This window comes from Capra hircus, chromosome 1 (assembly GCF_001704415.2).
Source record: "Capra hircus breed San Clemente chromosome 1, ASM170441v1, whole genome shotgun sequence".
NCBI classification, from domain to species: domain Eukaryota; kingdom Metazoa; phylum Chordata; class Mammalia; order Artiodactyla; family Bovidae; genus Capra; species Capra hircus.
In genome coordinates, this window is record NC_030808.1 from 126,251,055 (window position 1) to 126,269,205 (window position 18,151).

Genomic DNA, 18,151 nt, shown 5'->3' on the forward strand with positions numbered 1-18,151 from the left:
TTTCACCAAGAGCACATATCCATATTACTTTCATAATTTTACAAAAAGATATTGAATATGCTCAGGCACTGGGTTTTTTGTAGTGTTGGTGGAAAAGTAGCTGAAGAAGACGTGAACACTTCCTCACTGTCCACAGATATGGATCTGGGAGCTGGACTGCCACCTGGTAATCCCTCTGGGTTCCAGGCTGGTGACCAGAGCTGCAGGAAACTCGAACTTTCCACAGGCCTCCTTCCTGTCCCATGCGTGGAAGAGCCCACACCCTTAAAGCCCGAGTGAAAGGTAAAGGACCTCCCGAGGGACTTTCAGACTCCTGAAAAAGCAGTCACTGGGGGGTGGAGGTTGATGGTAATAACAGCCACCCAGCACTTTGTCCCTTTTGCCCCACCAGAGGGCTGGGGGAAATTCTAGAGCGTTATTTCATTTAGCAAACCTGACCAGGTTTTCTGGGGAGATAAGTCCTGGGGAGAAACTTTCAGTTTATGAATAAATACCTTCGGCCGAATTTTTTTTCTTTTCAGGTTACTCTTTTTCTTAATAGAGTCATAATACGTAACCAGTTAAAAGAAATGCGGGCACGGTCGCAGGGCGCTTAGGGATAGGAGGGAAATCATTAAAATTACCGGCCAAGGTAACTTTGAGAGAGGCTGGTGCTTCGAAAACGGGGCGGAGCCGGGTGGCCCGGACTCCAGGGACCCACCACCTTCCCGCTCACCTCTACACTCCCCGCGCGGCCACCGGGCCCGCGGGCTCTCTTGCAAAAAGTCATTGCGCAGCCGTGACGTCACGGCGTCGGGGCGGGGCCCGCGGCAGGGGCGGGGTCGCTGCCGGATCTCGCGGAGGGGCGGGCCGGGGGCGGCGGCCCGGCGGGGCGCGCTCGGCCCCTGAGGTGCGGGAGTTTAGAGCGCGTCCGCTCGGCTGGCGGCTACGGGAGCGAGGCGTGCGGGTCGGGATGTCAGAACAGTCTACGGTCCCGGAGCAGAGCGCGCCGGACTGGCGGCGCGCAGGCTTCGTGCTGGGAGTGGACGTAGGCAGCTCGATGATTCGCTGCCACGTCTATGACCGCGCGGCACGGATCTGCGGCTCCAGCGTGCAGAAGGTGACCCGGGAGCGGGCGTCGGGGCAGCGGGTCTAGGTCGCGCAGGGCGCCCGGGATCTGGTCGCTGGGGGGCGAGAGGGCTGGACCGCCTATCTGGCCTAGACCCGGCCACCTGCGGCACCGCGGGCCCTCGGTCCTGAGCGGCGCGCCTGGACCGGCCAGATCCCCGCATTCCGTCCCCGGGCCAGCCTGAAACCTGCGCGCTCTTTAGGTCCTGGTTGAAGACATTAGGGGCTCGGATTGTGACCTCTGATCACTCACTCGCTTCCGCTCACCTGAGGATTCGGCTCTCTGGCCTTACCTGGGTGGGACTGCGGTGAAAGGCAGGGCAGGGCCGGGCTGGCTTCGCGAATCCAGCCAGAGAGGGTGCTTTTTGATTTGCTTGGTTTTTCTTGCGCTTCCTTGATAGACCTCCAACCCTGTCTTTATTTACATTTGAGATTTTTAAGACTTAATGGAATTTAACTTTATGTTTGTCATTCAGTTGTCATCATGAACTGCTTCTCAAAGTGCAGAGCAACTGATTTCCAGGAATATAAGTATTGCACAAGTTTTGAAGGCTGTGTTGTCATTACCTTTCTCCTTTCCATCTTGTTCATGAAACTGTCTTTTTCTGGTTTGAGAAACCTCCCAAGTCATTAGTTGTTACTAGTAAGGCAACTAACAGGTTGGTATTCGTCTGATCTTGTTTCCATGAAGTGTTGATTTCTTTTAGTTGCCAGCAAACAAAAAATAATATGAATTCCGTATGATATTTTTATTTACTCTTCTTTCCAATACCAACATCTAAAAAAAAAAAGAAAGTTTATTTGGCTGTGCCAAGTCTTACTTGCAGCATGCAATATCTAGTTCCCCAACCAGGCCCCTAGTATTGGGAGTGTGGACTCTTAACCAGTGGCTCACCCGGGAAGACCCTCAACATATTTATGTTAGTAATTTCACCGTAGGGAAGCTGTTAGTTACCTAATCCATTCCCAGCAGCACTGGACTCCCTCATTTGCTTGGTTCCTACACCTCTTCCCATCCCCTTAGAAGTGTTTTTTAGCCGCAGGGATTGCCCAGGAGCAGGTCCAGCCAAAAGAATGAGCATTTTTTGTTTGTTTGTTTGAGGACTTCCTCATTCTGGTTTTAGGACCAGAACAGAGACCTGTTCACCTGTGCATGAACACTGCCCACCTCTCTACCACATACCCCACCCCTAACCCCACCTGAAAGGACAGATGAAAGGTAGATTTTCTCCTTCAGCGACTATGTACTGCTTATCTCTTTATGAGTCTTTATCAGAACACAAAGATACTTTTCACAGTCTCCCTTATAATTCTAGACACAAAGTACTTTTGTTTTAAGCAGTGATTTTTTTTTTAAAGGAGTTGAAGTGTTTAGAACCAAAGGGATACAAAAATTGTAAGAAGATAACAAATTTCATAGTTGCTGTATAATTTGGGAGAAATCATTTTTTTTTAGAAATGAGGTAAGAGTCTCAAAGATGAACCAAGATTGCTGTTAAGTAGCAGGAGACTAGAATGGTCTGCCCAGACTCAAAACTGGTGAAGGTGTCTGGAAAGGTATATAAGTAAATAAAAATACGAAAATTCCTTGCCCTTCGAGGATGAAGCATTGTATCTTAAATTAAGGAGTAGAAGGCAATGCCTTTCAAACTGATAGGAGTTTGCATCAGCACTTCTGAAAGCTTGGTTCACAGTCTGCGGGGGTTGAAAGAGAGACGCTAAGATTTAGAAATTTGTGTAGCAGTTTGGCAAAGTCATTTTATATTTGTTGACTGTAGTAAAACATTTGGGATTTTACTTTGTATGTCATTTTTTCCCTAGAAAGTTGTTTTAATTATGCCTTAAAAGTTGCTGGTCTACAATGAATTAGAAATCAGAAAAAACCCAACAGCAACTGGTCCTTAGCTTCAGATATCTTGATTTTTGGGGGAAAAATGGTCTTCTTGACCTACATTGCTTCTTCAATTCAGTTGCTCAGTCGTGTCCAACTCTTTGCACACAATGGACTGCTGCACACCAGGCTTCTCTGTCCATCACACACTCCGGGAGCTTGCTCAAACTCATGTCCATCGAGTCGGTGAGGCCATCCAACCATCTCATCCTCTGCGGTCCCCTTCTCCTCCTGCCTTCAGTCTTTCCTAGCATCAAGGTCTTTTCCAGTGAGTCAGTTCTTCACAATCAGGTGGCCAGAGGTATTGGAGTTTCAGCTTCAGCATCAGTCCTTCCAATGAATATTCAGAACTGATTTTCTTTAGGATTGACTGGTTTGAGACTCTCAAGAGTCTTCTCCAACACCACAGTTCGAAAGCATCAATTCTTCAGAGCTGAGTTTTCTTTATGGTCCAACTGTCACATCCATACATGACTACTGGAAAAACCATAGCTTTGACTAGATGGACCTTTGTCGGCAAAGTAATATCTCTGCGTTTTAATATGCTGTTTAGGTTGATCATAGCTTTTCTTCCGGGGAGCAAGCATGTTTTAATTTCATGGCTGCAGTCATCATCTGTAGTGATTTTGAAACCCAAGAGAAGAAAGTCTGTCACGGTTTCCATTGTTTCCTCATCTGTTTGCCATGAGGTGATGGGACCAGATGCCATAATCTTAGTTTTTTGAATGTTGAGTTTTAAGCCAGCTTTTTCAGTCTCCTCTCTCAATTTCATCTATAGGCTCTTTAGTTCCTTTTCACTTTCTGCCATAAGGGTGGTTGTCACCTGTGTGTCTGAGGTTATTGATATTTCTCCCGGCAATCTTGATTCCAACTTGTGCTTCCTCCAGCCCAGCGTTCCTCATGATGTACTCTGCATATAAGTTAAATAAGCAGGGTGACAATATACAGCCTTGATGTACTCCTTTCCCAATTTGGAACCAGTCTCTTGTTCCATGCCTGGTTCTAACTGTTGGTTCTTGACCTGTATACAGATTTCTCAGGAGGCAGGTCAGGTGGTCTGGTATTCCCATCTCTTTCAGAATTATCCACAGTTTGTTGTGACCCACACAGTCAAAGGCTTTAGCGTAGTCAGTAAAGCAAAAGTAGGTTTTTTCTGGAATTCTGCTTTTTCTATGATCCAACAGATGTTGGCAATTTGATCTCTGGTTCCTCAGCCTTTTCTAAATCCAGCTTCTTAGCACCTAGTTTATTATTTCTTGGGTACAGAATAAATAATTGAATTACATTTAGTCATATTAGGAAAATATTAGGAAATCAGTTTCCTTCATGGGACTCTATGGATTAGACACAGAACTTGTATTTGTTTTCTCAAATGAAAGTCACACCTCTGCTAAATTATGTTGGAAAGAATATATAATAGAAACCCACACTTAGCATAGATTTTGATTGAAAATCCCATGGACAGAGGAGCCTGGTAGGCTGCAGTCCATGGGGTCGCGAAGAGTCCAGCATGGCCGAGCGACTTCACTTTCACGTTTCACTTTCATGCGTTGAAGGCGGAAATGGCAACCCACTCTAGTATTCTTGCCTGGAGAATCCCAGGGACGGGGGAGCCTGGTGGGCTGCCATCTATGGGGTCGCACAGAGTCGGACACGACTGAAGTGACTTAGCAGCAGCAGCAGCCAAAAAATAGCTTGAGAAAGAAAAACTGAAGAGATCACTCTTTAGAGATATGAACAAAATAGGCTTTATTGGTCTTTTCATTAAAATGGAAATCCCAAACAGGAACTTTTACATGAGAAGGCTAATACTGAGGCCTCTCAGAAGACTTTAATTTTACCTCTTACGGTATTCATTTTTTAATAGCAGAGACCCGTGTTTGTAGCCTTTTTCTATAAGTTGTATTTTTTCTTTCTTTTTTAATATTTATTTTTATTTATTCATTTGACTGTACTGTTCTTAGTTGCAGCACAGAGGATCCTCAATCTTCCTTGTGATATGCGGGATATATATATTTTTTAAGTTGCAGAATGTGGGATCTAGTTCCCTGACCTAAGATCGAACCTGGGCCCCCTGCATTGGGAGCATAGAGTCTTAGCTACTGGACCACTAGGGAAGTCCCAATAAGTTAAAAAAAATCTTTCTGTGAACTCTTAAATATTGGTGTTATATATGAGAGTAGTGTTCAGAGCTTTGGAAATCCTACATGTGAATGTTTGATATTTTTAGTTTTTCAAAGTGAAGAAAGTTCATCATGTTCCCCATTGGAACATCATGCCATTGTGAGAAAATAATAACATTTTGGTTGGAAGAACAGGACAGAAAGACCACTCCGAGGAAAACTGGACTTTCCAATACTGTGTTCCCTCTGTACATTCTTAAAAAGAACAGGTTGTTGTCTTTTGTTTTTAATCAACACGTTTTCTTCTTAGCTTTGAATATATTCTTGATCTTGTATTTTAGTTTGATCTTCTGAACTGTTGTGACATGTTTGGTGATGGTGAGCTGTCTGGGTTGGTGAAGTGGGGGGACGTGACCCTGGAGTGCCTCTGCCAGCTCTAAGTTGTTGACTTGACACGATGATGGCCATGTTGAGTTTTTTGGGATGTGGAAGTATTTATTGCAGTTGAGTCATTACATATAGTCTGTGGTCATGAAAGTTTTGCATGGAAAGAAGAGAAGTGTTATTTGATAGAAGGGGAGTTGTTGTTCGGTCACTAAGTCACGTGTGACTCTTTGTGACTTCATGGACTGCAGCGAGCCAGTCTTCCCCGTCCTTCACTATCTCCTGGAGTTGGCTCAAATTCGTGTCCATTAAGTCAGTGATGCTATCCAACCATCTCATCCTCTGTCGTCACCTTCTCCTTCTGTCCTCAGTCTTTCCCAGCATCAGGGTCTTTTCCAGTGAGTCGGCTCTTTGCATCAGATGGCCAAAGCATTGGAGCATCAGTCCTTGTAATGAATATTCAGGGTTGATTTCCTTTAGGATTGACTTATCACCGGGGCAGTCCCTACAGAAGGGGAATATTTCCAGTGGGCTCACTGGGGAATAATATTGATTGATTAACAGTATAGATTCTTTTTTTGTGTCATCTCTGTGTCAGCATCATGCTCCCCACATTGTCAGTGTTTTCTCGCAGTTCCTTTTTCTCTGTTTATTTTGGCCTTTTCTTATGTGTTAGAGGTTTTCCTTAAATGACGATCTTTGGTTGGTTATCCATTCATATTTTCAGTACCATGTCTTACTTTTCTCAGCTGTATCTAGTATTTGCAAGTAAAGAATGTCTCTGGTTCAGCTCCTCCAGAGAGTAAATCTTGTAACTTCTGCTGTGTTAGGGAGGGGCAGAAGATCTGACTGGACAAGGAGTTTGAGGGTCCTTATAAAGATTGGATCACCCCTCTGTTCAGCAGCATCTGGCATCCCAGTCTTCTGAGGTCTCTCTAATTTTCAGAGTTCTCCCTGAGATTCTGCCAGGGGTTGAACAGAGATGTATAATCTGAGTGGGTAGAGAGGTATTCAGTGGTCTTCTCTATACTTAGCCCTGTACCACCTACCCACTCACTGAGAGTGTTAAAGACATTTGTTAAAACCTGCTCTGAGCTTCCTTGCTCTCTTCTTGTCTTTCTGCATAAACCCTTTTTCATGTTTTTAGTTTAATGGCAGTCTTGAGAGGAATTGGAAATAAAACAATTATGTTCAAGCCATTGTTTTAACCTGAAGCCAAAGATTATTTTCTATCTTATTTTTAAAATTAGCAGAGTAAGATGAAACTTCTTTGCTGAATAACTTCTGTGAGTTTTAGTACATGGAAGTAACCGAAAAACCCTTGTGCAAGCCGTTTATAGTCACTTTCCTCCCACATCTAATCTCTGAAAACCACTGATCTGTTTTATATGACTATGTTTTTTTTTTTTTTTTCCTGTCCTTCTGAAAATATCTTGTAAGTGGAAAAATACAGTAAGTAACCTGTGGAGACTGACGTTTTTTCAGTGTAATGCCTTTGAGATTCATGTATATTGTGTGTATCAGGAATTCATTCCTTTTTATTTCTGAGTAGTAATCCATTATATGAAGATACCACATTCATTCACCTGTTGAAGTATATTTGCATTGTTTTCTGTTTCTGTTGATCTTGAATAGAACAGCTGTAAACATTTGTATACAGATATCAATGTGAATGTAAATTTTCATTTCTCTGGGATGACTACCTAGGAGTGGGATTATTACATCACATGGTAAGTGAATATTTAACTTAACAAGAAATTGCCAAACTTTTCCAGAGTGACTCATCATTTTGCATTCCCACCAGCAATGTCTGTGAGTTCTGTTTTTCATCAACACTTGATACTGTTAGTATTTTTTTTAATTTTAGATGTAGCGTTATCTCACTGTGGTTTTGATTTCCATTTACCCAATGATGTTGAATATTTCCATGTGCATATTTTCTCTCCATATGTACTCTTTGATAAAGTGCCAGTTCAAGTTTTTTGGCCATTTTTTAAATTGAATTGTTTTCTAACTGTTGTTTTTTTAAAAAAATATATTCTGGATATAAATCCTGTGTTGAATACACGATTTTCAGATATTTTCAACTAGTCTGTACTTGGCTTTTTCATTTTCTTAACAATATCTTTCGCAGAGCACACATTTTTAATTCTGATGAAGCTCACTTTATCAGTTTTTCTTGTTTTATTAATCATACTTGTGTCATGTCTAAGAACTCTTCACCTAATCCCAAGTCACGAAGATTTTTTGCTGTGATTTCCTATAAGCATTTTACAGTTTTACATTTACATCTGGGATCCATTTTGAGTTAGTTTTTCGTGTAAGAAGTGAGGTTTTTTAAGACTGAGGTTAATTTTTTTGCATATGGATGTCTATTCCAACTTTGTTGAGAAAGCTATTTTTCTCCATTGAATTGGCTTGTATATTTGTCAGAAATAAACTAGCCATATTCGTGTGGGTCTACTTCTGGATTCTCTTGTGCTCCGTGATTTATTTGTCTGTTTTTATAATTACACTCTTTTGATTACTATGGCTTTAGAGTAAGTCTTCAAATTGTGTAGTATGATTCCTCCAATTTTATTCTTTTCAGTATTGTTTTGGCTATTTTAGTTCTTTCACCTTTCCATGTAAATTTTAGAATGATCATATCTATATCTATTAAAAATCCTAGGATTTTGATATGGAATTGTAGATGAAAGTTTTTTGCACTCTAAAAATGTTGAGCCACTTCTTCCTGGCCTTTGTTTTGATGAGAAGTCCACAGTCATTTGAATTATTATTCTGTGTATTTATTCTGTCTGGTTGCTTTCGGTTTTGTTTTGTTTTGCTTTCAGTTTTTAGCATTTAAATTATGTTGGACCTGGCTGTGAGCTGCTTTGTACTTATCCTGGTGGGGATTTTCTAAGCTTCCTGAATATATAGATTTTAAATCTTTTACTGGGCTTGGGAATTCTTAGCACTATTACTTCCCTTAAGTAATTTGTTTAGGCACTGAAGTCTTTCTTTTCTTCTTTGGGGCCTCTGCTGACATCAATATTAGACCATTTTCTCTGTCCCACGGATCCCTGAGGTCTTCTTCTTTTTTTTTTTTTCTGTTGTTCAGATTAGAGAATTTCTGTTGATCTGTCTTTAAGCTTATTGACTTTCTTCTGTTATCTCCATTCTACCATGGAGCTGATCCAGTATGTGTTTTAATAATTTTCTTTTTCTAGTTAATTTTTTTCCAGTTTTAGTGAGATAAGTTGACAAAAGTTGTATGTGTTTAGGTGTGCAAACTGATCTTTTGGCATACATATACATTGTTAATGAAATAACATAATTAATGTTAATTAAACCACTCTTCATCTCACAAGGTTATCATTTGTATCTATGTGTGTGTGTGTTGAGAACACTTAACTAATCTCTTGGCAAATTTTGAGTGTATAATACATTATTATTAACTCTAGTTACTATACTGTACATTAAATCCCTAGACCTTATTCATCTTATATCTAAAAGTTTGTATCCTTTGACCAGCATCTCTCCATTTCCCCCACTTAATTATTGTATTTTTAATTTTGAAATGGTGAGATTTTTGTTTTTCCTTGTCTTTTATTTCTTTGCTAAAACTTTCTATGTTCCTATTTGTTTCAAAAGAATTCACCCTTACTTCTTGGAGCATTTTTATAATAGTAGCTTTAAAATCTGTCAAAACTATCTGTTATGTTGATACTGGTATCTATTATCTTTTGCTGTATGAGCTGAAATTTTTCTGATTCTTAATGTTCCTTGTAATTTTGGATTGTATCCTAGACATTTGAATATCATGTTATAAACCTCTGAGTCTTGTATAAGGCCTATGGCAAATGTTGATATTTTTCTTTAATAGGCAGTTAATGCAGCTGTGTTCGGGCCACACAGTCTGACCAGCCTTCCTTGGATTTTGATTTCAATGTTAATTCTGTTTTTAAGATCTTGGAAGTGCTATTTAGATCTGTCCTGTGCAGTATGTGCCACCTAGTGATCGGTCTGGGACCTGGGAGTGCATGAGTCCTCAGTTGTGTCTGACTTTGCGACTCCACGGATTGTAGCCCGCCAGGCTCCTTTGTCCATGGGATTCTCCAAGCAAGAATACTGGAGTCGGTTGCCATCTTCCCCACCCAGGGATCAAACCCATATCTCTTGTGTCTCCTGCATTGGCAGGCAGATTCTTTACCAGCTGCACCATCTGGGAAGCCCCAGGACCTGGGCAGTGATCTGTTTTTTGTGTGTTTTTTTAAAGTTCTGTTTTAGCAGCTTTGCTATGCTGTCTAGGAGGGCTTCCTCGGTGGCTCAGTGGTAAAGAATCTGCCTTCCATTGCAGGAGACGCAGGTTTGAACTCTTGGTCAGAAGATCCTGGAGAAAGAAATGACAACCCACTCCAGTGTTGCTGCCTGGGAAATCCCATGGACAGAGGAGCCTGGCTGGCTACAGTCCACATGTGTTAAGTTGCTTCAGTCCTCTCTGACTCTTGTAACCCTATGGACTGTCGCCAGCCAGGCTCCCCTGTCCATGGGATTTCCCAGGCAGGAACACTGGGGTGGGTTGCCATTTCCTCCTCTGGGGTTCTTCCCGACCCAGGGATTGAACCTGCATCTCTTAAGTCTTCTGCATTGACAGGCAGGTTCTTTACCCCTAGCGCCACCTGGGAAGCCCTGGGCTACAAGCCCATGGGGTTGCAAAAGAATTAGGCACTTAGCGACTAAACAACAGCAGAATGGTGTCTAGGGGTGTATTCATGCATGTGCCGCTTCCAGGAGAGCCTGGGAGTGCATCCACATCTTTCTGGAGTGGCTTTCCCAAGCTCTGCCCTCTCTTAGATCTTCCTGGGACTTTTTGACTTTTTGAGCCTCCTTGTTTGGGTCCTCTTACCTGAAGCTGGACCTTTCACTACCCCCTTCTGCAGGGCACTTCCTATGCCCACATCCAAGGCTGGCATCAGAAGGACATAAAGAGGAAAAAGCCACAGGGGGATCACCTTACCCTGGTGGGTCTCCAGCACCTGTTCTGAGAGAGGAATTTTTACCTCCCTCAGTATTTGGGGTGCTTGTGGATACTGCTGTAGCTGCCACTGTGAGATAGCAGCATATAAAAGGATGGAGACGGTGGATAAAAAAGAAAAGCGAGAGATTCGTTCTGTTCTTTGAGTGTTAACAAGTGTTCTCCTGGCTTTTCTAGTGCACCTTGGTACCTGCTTCTGGGTGTTCAGGCGGCCTTGAGTCTAGGCCAGGTGATACCAGAAGGAAAATGGGAAACTCACTACCACTTTGGTGGTATTCTGATTCTTATCTTCTTTCCCTGTCTGCCTGCCACCATATACATTTTGGAGGTTACAAATAGCTGCTCCATGCATCCTGTCCAGCTGTGTTTTATCCTTTAAGTTTGACATTTTTTTAAATTACAGAAATAATGCATTTTCATTGTAGAAAGCCTGGGAAACAAAGATAAAATCTTCTGTAAATCTCATGAACTGAATAAAACTGCTATTTTGGTGTATCATCCTTTTTATTTCATATTTTTTCCACCTTAACAATAAAAATGAATTAGGTAATAAATAAAATCTTGTTTTTAATTATTTTAACTGGTACCCTTAAGGTCTATATGCTATTGACTTGTTCTGATTTGTTTTTACTAAATTTTCTCTTTTCCTTAATAGGTAGAAAGTCTTTATCCTCAGGCTGGCTGGGTTGAAATTGATCCTGATGTTCTCTGGCTTCAGTTTGTTGCTGTAATAAAAGAATCTGTCAAAGGTAATTGGATTTATAAAAGTAGAGACGGTGACATGTATTTTGTATATAATAAGAATTTTATGGGTTTCCTAAATTATACATAAAATATTTTATTGGAGTCACAGTTTCCCAGTAGTTTGGGGAGGAAGGACATTTGTGGTTTGTAGTGAACCCACTTTGTCAAAGGAGGGTAGCAGCAACTCTCTCCTCTGCTTGAAGTCTTTTTGAGCTGCAGTATTAAAGGCTCACCTTAGGATTTATTCCAGGTTGTAGCCAGTGCCCATTCCATTTCCTGTTTTGTACAAAATACCAGAGGGTTGTAAACAAAGTTACAGTGCTCAGTTCCTGCTCTCAGGAGTTTACAGCTGCGTTAGCTTTATTGTAAAATAAGTTTTTGTTTTGTTTTTCTCCTGTGCTACCTCTTAGGGCAAGTGTTCTCTTGGCTGCAGCCAGGGTCTGGAATCTTAGCTCTTTAAGAACAGTCTCAGTACAGCCTTCTTTAAGAACGTGACGAAAGAGGACTTGTAATTTCAAAAAGGTCTTTCATTCGTTTCTCTGACTGAATTGCTTCTCCTAACTTTTCTGGTTTGAAGTATTTCAAAACCTATTTTTAAAAAGTCGGAAGAATGCCAGTGTGCTTTCTCCTAGACTCAAATTAGCTGCCCAAGGTGAGAGTTGATTATGATGTAATAACCTGTCATCTTTAAATACTTAAGCATTATCTCCAAAGATAAGGTGTATTCTCATATGTAAACATCACACAGAAAATTTAACATTAAAACCCAGTGATATTTTCTAATACTTGATCCTCAGTATTCCCCTCTTACCTCAGTCTTGAATAATTTTTTTTTCAATCCAGAATCCAACAAAGATGAGGCGTTGCCTTTAGTAGTCAGTCTAGTCGCCTTTAACACAGACCAAGTACCTCATGTCACTGACAGTTTTCAAAAGTACAGATCCGTTTAATAGACGAGGATTGTCTAGTTATTTCCTTATGATCAGACTAGGAAGGAGTACTGTACAGGAGGTGGTATGTCGTCCTTAAATTGAGCACAGCTCAAATTGAAGCTGTCCCTAATTTGTTCAGTGGGACAAATTGCTTTTTTAAAAGAATGTCACAGAAACATGTGAGCTGCTGTATTTCAAGAAATCTGGACTTTGCAAAATCCATGTTTCTATTTGCATCCTAGCATGAGTTTGTGTAGTAAATAAGATCTGGGCTTCAGTATTTATGCTACTTTTCATGAGGGTTTCTTTTGTTGCCATCAGCCAGCTTCTGTTATAGCTGATCATTGCTTAAATGAAGATCCTAATTTTTAATGTTATCAAGAAGAAAATACCATCCAACTTACTTAAGTGGTGTTTGTTTCTTTCTAATTTTTAAAGCAAAAAGTCCATTTTATTATTATTAGATTATAATTTCTTTTCTCTTTAAGTAAAAAAAAGAAATACTACAAAATCATCCTAGTAATGTTTTATTTATTAGCTCCAATTGTGTTATTAAAATGCTGAGCCAAGTTGCTTTTCTCATAGATTATATTAAGTAATTTCTTTTCCATATGATAATATTATAAAGATAAACTTCCTAGGCTTTTAAATGTGTTTATCTATCTTTATTTTTAGCTGCAGGAATAGAAATGAATCAAATTGTTGGTCTTGGCATTTCAACACAGAGAGCAACTTTTATCACATGGGACAAGTAAGTGCATTGTGTGATAAGAACCCTTATCACCGGGTTCATGCCATGGTGAACACATTGCTTTGAAACCTGTTTGGGGAGTTTTAAAGTTTGTGAAGAAAGAAGTGTTGCTTGATTAAGAGAAAAGAAATTGGGTCTACTTTCTGGCTTATTGCATAAGTTCGCTGCATGTCAACTAGGCTTAACTTATATAAAGTAATAGTAGTAAAAAGACTATTGCTTTCATTAAAATTCAGATAAAGTGTGGATTGAAGTTCTAAAAAATTAGCTTATACCTAAAAAGATTCAGGAGAACCTGGCAAATTTTGGATATACAAGACTATGATACGATTTATATTTTAGCCTATTTCAAGTTTAATTTTAAATACTTACAGCATATGGGGTATGTATGAATTAAACACAATTATAATAGTATAATGGATACCATGCAGTGAATACTTATGATATTTCTTCAGGTTTCAGTATCCTTACAAACAAACCTGTTAGTGGTTACATCTATTTTACAAAGAAATAAACTGAAGCTCAGAGAAATAACTGGAGAAGGCAATGGCACTCCACTCCAGTGTTCTTGCCTGGAGAATCCCAGGGACGGGGAGCCTGGTGGGCTGCTGTCTATGGGGTCGCACAGAGTCGGACACGACTGAAGCAACTTAGCAGCAGCAGCAGAGAAATAACTACATTATTCATAGTCACTTGTTAATAAATCAAGCTAAAATTCCAAATTATCTTTTTGGTTCCAGAGAATATACTCTTTCCACTACTCCTATATTGCCTTCAACTTTTTTTTTTTTTTAAGAAAAACAACAAAATCACTGTAAAATATTTCTTTGTTACAAGGCTCTAGACTCTAAAGGGCATCTTGAGCTTAGGGCAGTGGGGACAAAAAGTGGTGGATGTAAGGGGTAAGGGTAAGTCAAAGAAATATAATCAAGCTGAATTCACAAGAACTTTAACTTTAATTCAGTGTTAGGAAAGAGAAAGAAGTTTAAATTTTTTAATATTTGATTGTATGGGATTAAGATGGTGAAGTAGGTAGACCTTGAGCTCACCTCCCAGAACAAACATATCAAAACTACAACTGCTTATTGAGTACTTTCTGAGAACAATCTGAAGACTATCAGAAAGGCTCTTCTACAACCAAGGTTATTAAAGGAGGGACCATTTGGAGTCTGGGAGGAAGGAAGGAGAAGCAATCTAATCAGGATCCACACACCTAGTGGGTGACCCAGAAGAGGAGGGGGATACAGGCTTGTGCATCATCCCTGAGTGCCGGGGACCAGCCCCCGCAGGATGCAGGGAAACCCAAAGTAGGAACTGTGTCCGTGATTGATTTAGAGAGAGAGAGATAAGGAAAGAATGTTGTAGATAAGAAAATAGAGGAGAGAAAAAGGCTGATGTTCCTTGGTTTACATAGAGAACCAATAAAACTTCAAGACAAGAAGTTTGCCCTGTTCATGGAGGCCACAGGTGCCCTCCCGGTCTCCCGAGGGAGTGAAGACGCAGAATGTCTTCCCGTTCAGGTCTTAGAAACCCGGGCAGATAAGTGAATGCAGGGAGCCTCTATGCTCCAAGGGATCAGCCTGAAAAAGAGAAGGAGAGGGAGAGAGAGAGAGAGAAAGAAAGAGAAGAAAAAACACGGGGTAACAGCTGTTTTGATGAGCGAGGCCCAAAAGCTTTGTTTTTCAAAAGGTACTTTTATACCTTGCCTTATACATAGAGGGAAATGAAAGATGCAAGGTCATACAGAGTCAGCCCAAACATTCCAGCAGTTTTGCCCTTATCGAAACCAGGATTTTCCTGCATACCTTTCCCACAAATGATGTTGTGTACAGTATTTTCTGGCCTTGGAGGCCTGTGAACATTTTATGACCCTCTTTTGATAAAGGCTGCTCAACCTGAAAACTTATTTTCCCTCAAAGTGTTTTTTCTTTATATTTCTAATCTATGTCAGCCTCAGAAAATGCCAAACAGAGTTATGTTTTTCACAGAGCAAAGGTGCAGTGAGTTATAAGAAAGAACCAATTAGCTCAAAAGTCTGATATGGTTAAATTCAAGGCTGCACTTGTTTTTCTAGCATTCTCACTATGTTAACTAATGCATTTCCAGGTGCACAGTGGGTAAGAGATATGGGAACTTAGCAACAAGCATTGGCCCAATAATGAAATCCTACATCAGCACTAGCACTACTCTAATAACTTTTAACTCTTTCAAAGGCTCTATGTTTTAGGCTTTCCGTGCCTTTCACAGTTGGGAGGCTGTAAATAATCACATGCGTAGCTCTAAGAGTCTGGATATACCTGCCGAGCAAGCTAGAATGCTAACAGAGGGGGTTTGATTTGAAATATTCCTCTCATGTCCAGGAGACTTACTAGCTATAGCCCTAAGTTGATTTTCTCCAGAGAAAGGTGGTCAGGGTTAGCCCCCTGTTAATGTCAGAGGAGTTGGTGAAAGTCATGAAATAGTAAAACAGACAGATTCTGGTTTTGGGGTAGATGCTCAAGAAAGCCTAGGGAGCCCGTTGAGTTCTGAAGCCTTGCTTAACAGTTCTCTTTCACATGAACTTTCTCATGGGTGGGATCTCCCGTGGCGGCTCCCGGCACCTAAGAAACAAGGGGTTTACCGTATTTGGCATCCTAACCCTGAGGTCCAGCACCAAGAATACAAGCCTGCTTGGTTTGAAAACCAGTAGGGCCTATCAGAGAGCTATAGAAACCAAGACTCCAGACTTGAAGAGCACGCCGCAGACTCACCTGCTTCCAGTCCCAGTGCAGAAGCAACAGATTGAAAACACCTCATGGTCTGGGGTTGCCCTGCCAGGACTGCTCCAGCACACATCCCAACCTGCTCTGGGTTGCTGCTCCGGCCTTGCCTGCTCCAGTACTGCTCCCCACCATGTACAAATAACCACTGTACCAGGGAGAAGTTGAGTTAGCTCAGATTTGAGGTTCCAGTCTCCTGGGCCTCAGCCATGCCTCTGGCCAAAGGAGAGACCACCATCACACTGGAGAGAAGAGGCACTAGCTCAGATTTACAGCTCTAACCCGTTTGCTTGTGGGCCTGCCCTAAGCCTGGGAGAGGCCCCAGCTCACATCTGGCTCCACTTCTAACCATTCCTATTCCAGTTCTATGCCCTGCTGAGGTGACAGCTTCCCATGCACCCCAGATGAAGACACAGTTACTGCTCACGTCAGGTCCAGGTCTCTCACCAAAACCTGGGTGCATGCAGATTGCACAGGGATGCTCCCACACGAGGACGTGCCTTTAAGCCTGGGATAGGTGACTGTTTCACATAACTTTATAGAAACAAAAAGTGAGAAGACAAATGAGTATACACCAGATGAAAGAGTAACTTCACCACACACAAAAGTACCCCTAATGAAACAGAGATAGTAATTTACTTGATGAAGAGTTTAAAACAATAGTAATAAAAATGCTCACAAACTCAGGAAAAGAATAGAGGAACCCAGTGAGAACTTCAGCAAAGAACTAGAAAACATAAAAGCCAATCAGAGCTGAAGAATACAATAATTGAAATGAAAATTTCACTGGAAAGAATTGCCAGCAGATTAAGTAATACAGAAGATTGCATAAGCAACTTGGAAGATAAAATATTGGAAACCACCTAATCAGAACAACAAAAAGAAAAAACAATTTTTAAAGGAAGCTTTAAGGGATCTGCTCAGATGGTAAAGCATCTTGTCTGCAATGCAGGAGACCTGGGTTCGATCCCTGGCTTGGGAAGGTCCACTGGAGAAAGAAATGGCAGCCCACTCCAGTATTCTTGCCTGGAAAATCCCATGGATGGCGGAGCCTGATAGGAACCTACCAGCTTCCTCCATCCATGGGATTTTCCAGGCAAGAGTACTGAAGTGGGTTGCCATTTCCTTCTCCAGGGGATCTTCCCAACCCAGGGATTGAACCCGGGTCTTCCACATTGTAAGCAGACGCTTTACTGTCTGAACAACGAGGGAAGTCATTCTAAAACAAGTAGATACATTTACAGATATATATATAAACCTTATGGTAACTGCAGATCAAAGTTCTCCAATAGATGCACAAAAACAAAGACAAAGGAACTCAAACATAATTTTTAAAAAGTATCAAACCAAAAGAGAAGAGATTAGAAAAAGAAGATAAGAACAAAGAACTACAAAACAACCAGAAGACATGTAACGAAATGGCAAAAGGTATGTGCCCATTAATTATCACTTCTAATTTAAATAGACTAAATACTCCAATCAAAAGGCATAGGGTACCTGACTGGATGAAAAAACAAGATCCATGTATATGCAACCTAAACAAGATTTACTTCAGAGCTTAAGACACACACTGAGAGTGAAGAGATTAGAAAAAGATATTTCATGCAAGTGGAAATGGAAAGCTGGGGTAACAGTACTCATATCAGACAAAATAGACTTTAAAACAAAATATATATCAAGATATTATTTAGTGCATTAAATAATGATAAAGGGAGGATCCTCAATCTAAGAGGAGGATATAGACTTGTTAATATATATACACCCAACACAGGAGCACCTAAATATATAAAGTAGATATTAATAGACATAAAGGGAGAAATTGATAGTAATAAAATAATAATAGAGAACTTGAATGCCACAGTCACATTAATGAATAGACCAGACAAAAAACCAATAAGGAAACAATGGTCTTAAATGACATATTAGGCCAGATGGACTTAATAAATATCTATAGAACATTCCATTCAAAAATAGCACAGTACCCATTCTCAAGGGCATATGAAACATTCTCCAGGATAGATCACATGCTAGGCCACAAGAAAAATCTCAGTAAATTTAAGAAGATTGAAATTAAGTCCAGCCTCTTTTCTGACCACAACAATAAGAAACTAGAAATCAATTGCATGAATAAAACTGGTAAAATACAAACAAGTGGAGACTGAAAACACACTACTCAAAAGCCATTGGGTCAATAAAGAAAGAAGAAGTTAAAAAGTACCTTGGAATGAATGAAAAATGTAGAAATACAACCTTCTAAAATCTACAGGACACAGCAAAAATGATTCTAAGAGGGAAATTTATAGTGATAGAAGCCTCCCTCAAGAAACAAGAAAAATTCAAATAAATAACCTAACTTTCCATCTAAAGCAACACAAAAAAGAACAGAGCACAAAGTCAGTAGAAAGAAGAAAATTTTAAAGATCAGAGTGGAAATAGAATA

The 18,151-nt window shown here is 40.6% G+C and overlaps 1 protein-coding gene across 2 annotated transcripts in view; it reads left to right on the forward strand.

Moving 5' to 3' along the window:
- GK5 (glycerol kinase 5 (putative)) overlaps window positions 832–18,151 on the forward strand; it is a 77,476-nt gene continuing 60,156 nt past the window's right edge. For both annotated transcript variants that reach the window (XM_018049623.1, XM_018049630.1), the window contains exons 1-3: window positions 832–1,099; window positions 11,181–11,274; window positions 12,877–12,952. In XM_018049623.1, coding sequence (XP_017905112.1) covers window positions 953–1,099; window positions 11,181–11,274; window positions 12,877–12,952 — 317 coding nt within the window. In that variant the 5' untranslated portion in view covers window positions 832–952. The remainder of the gene's footprint in view (window positions 1,100–11,180; window positions 11,275–12,876; window positions 12,953–18,151) is intronic.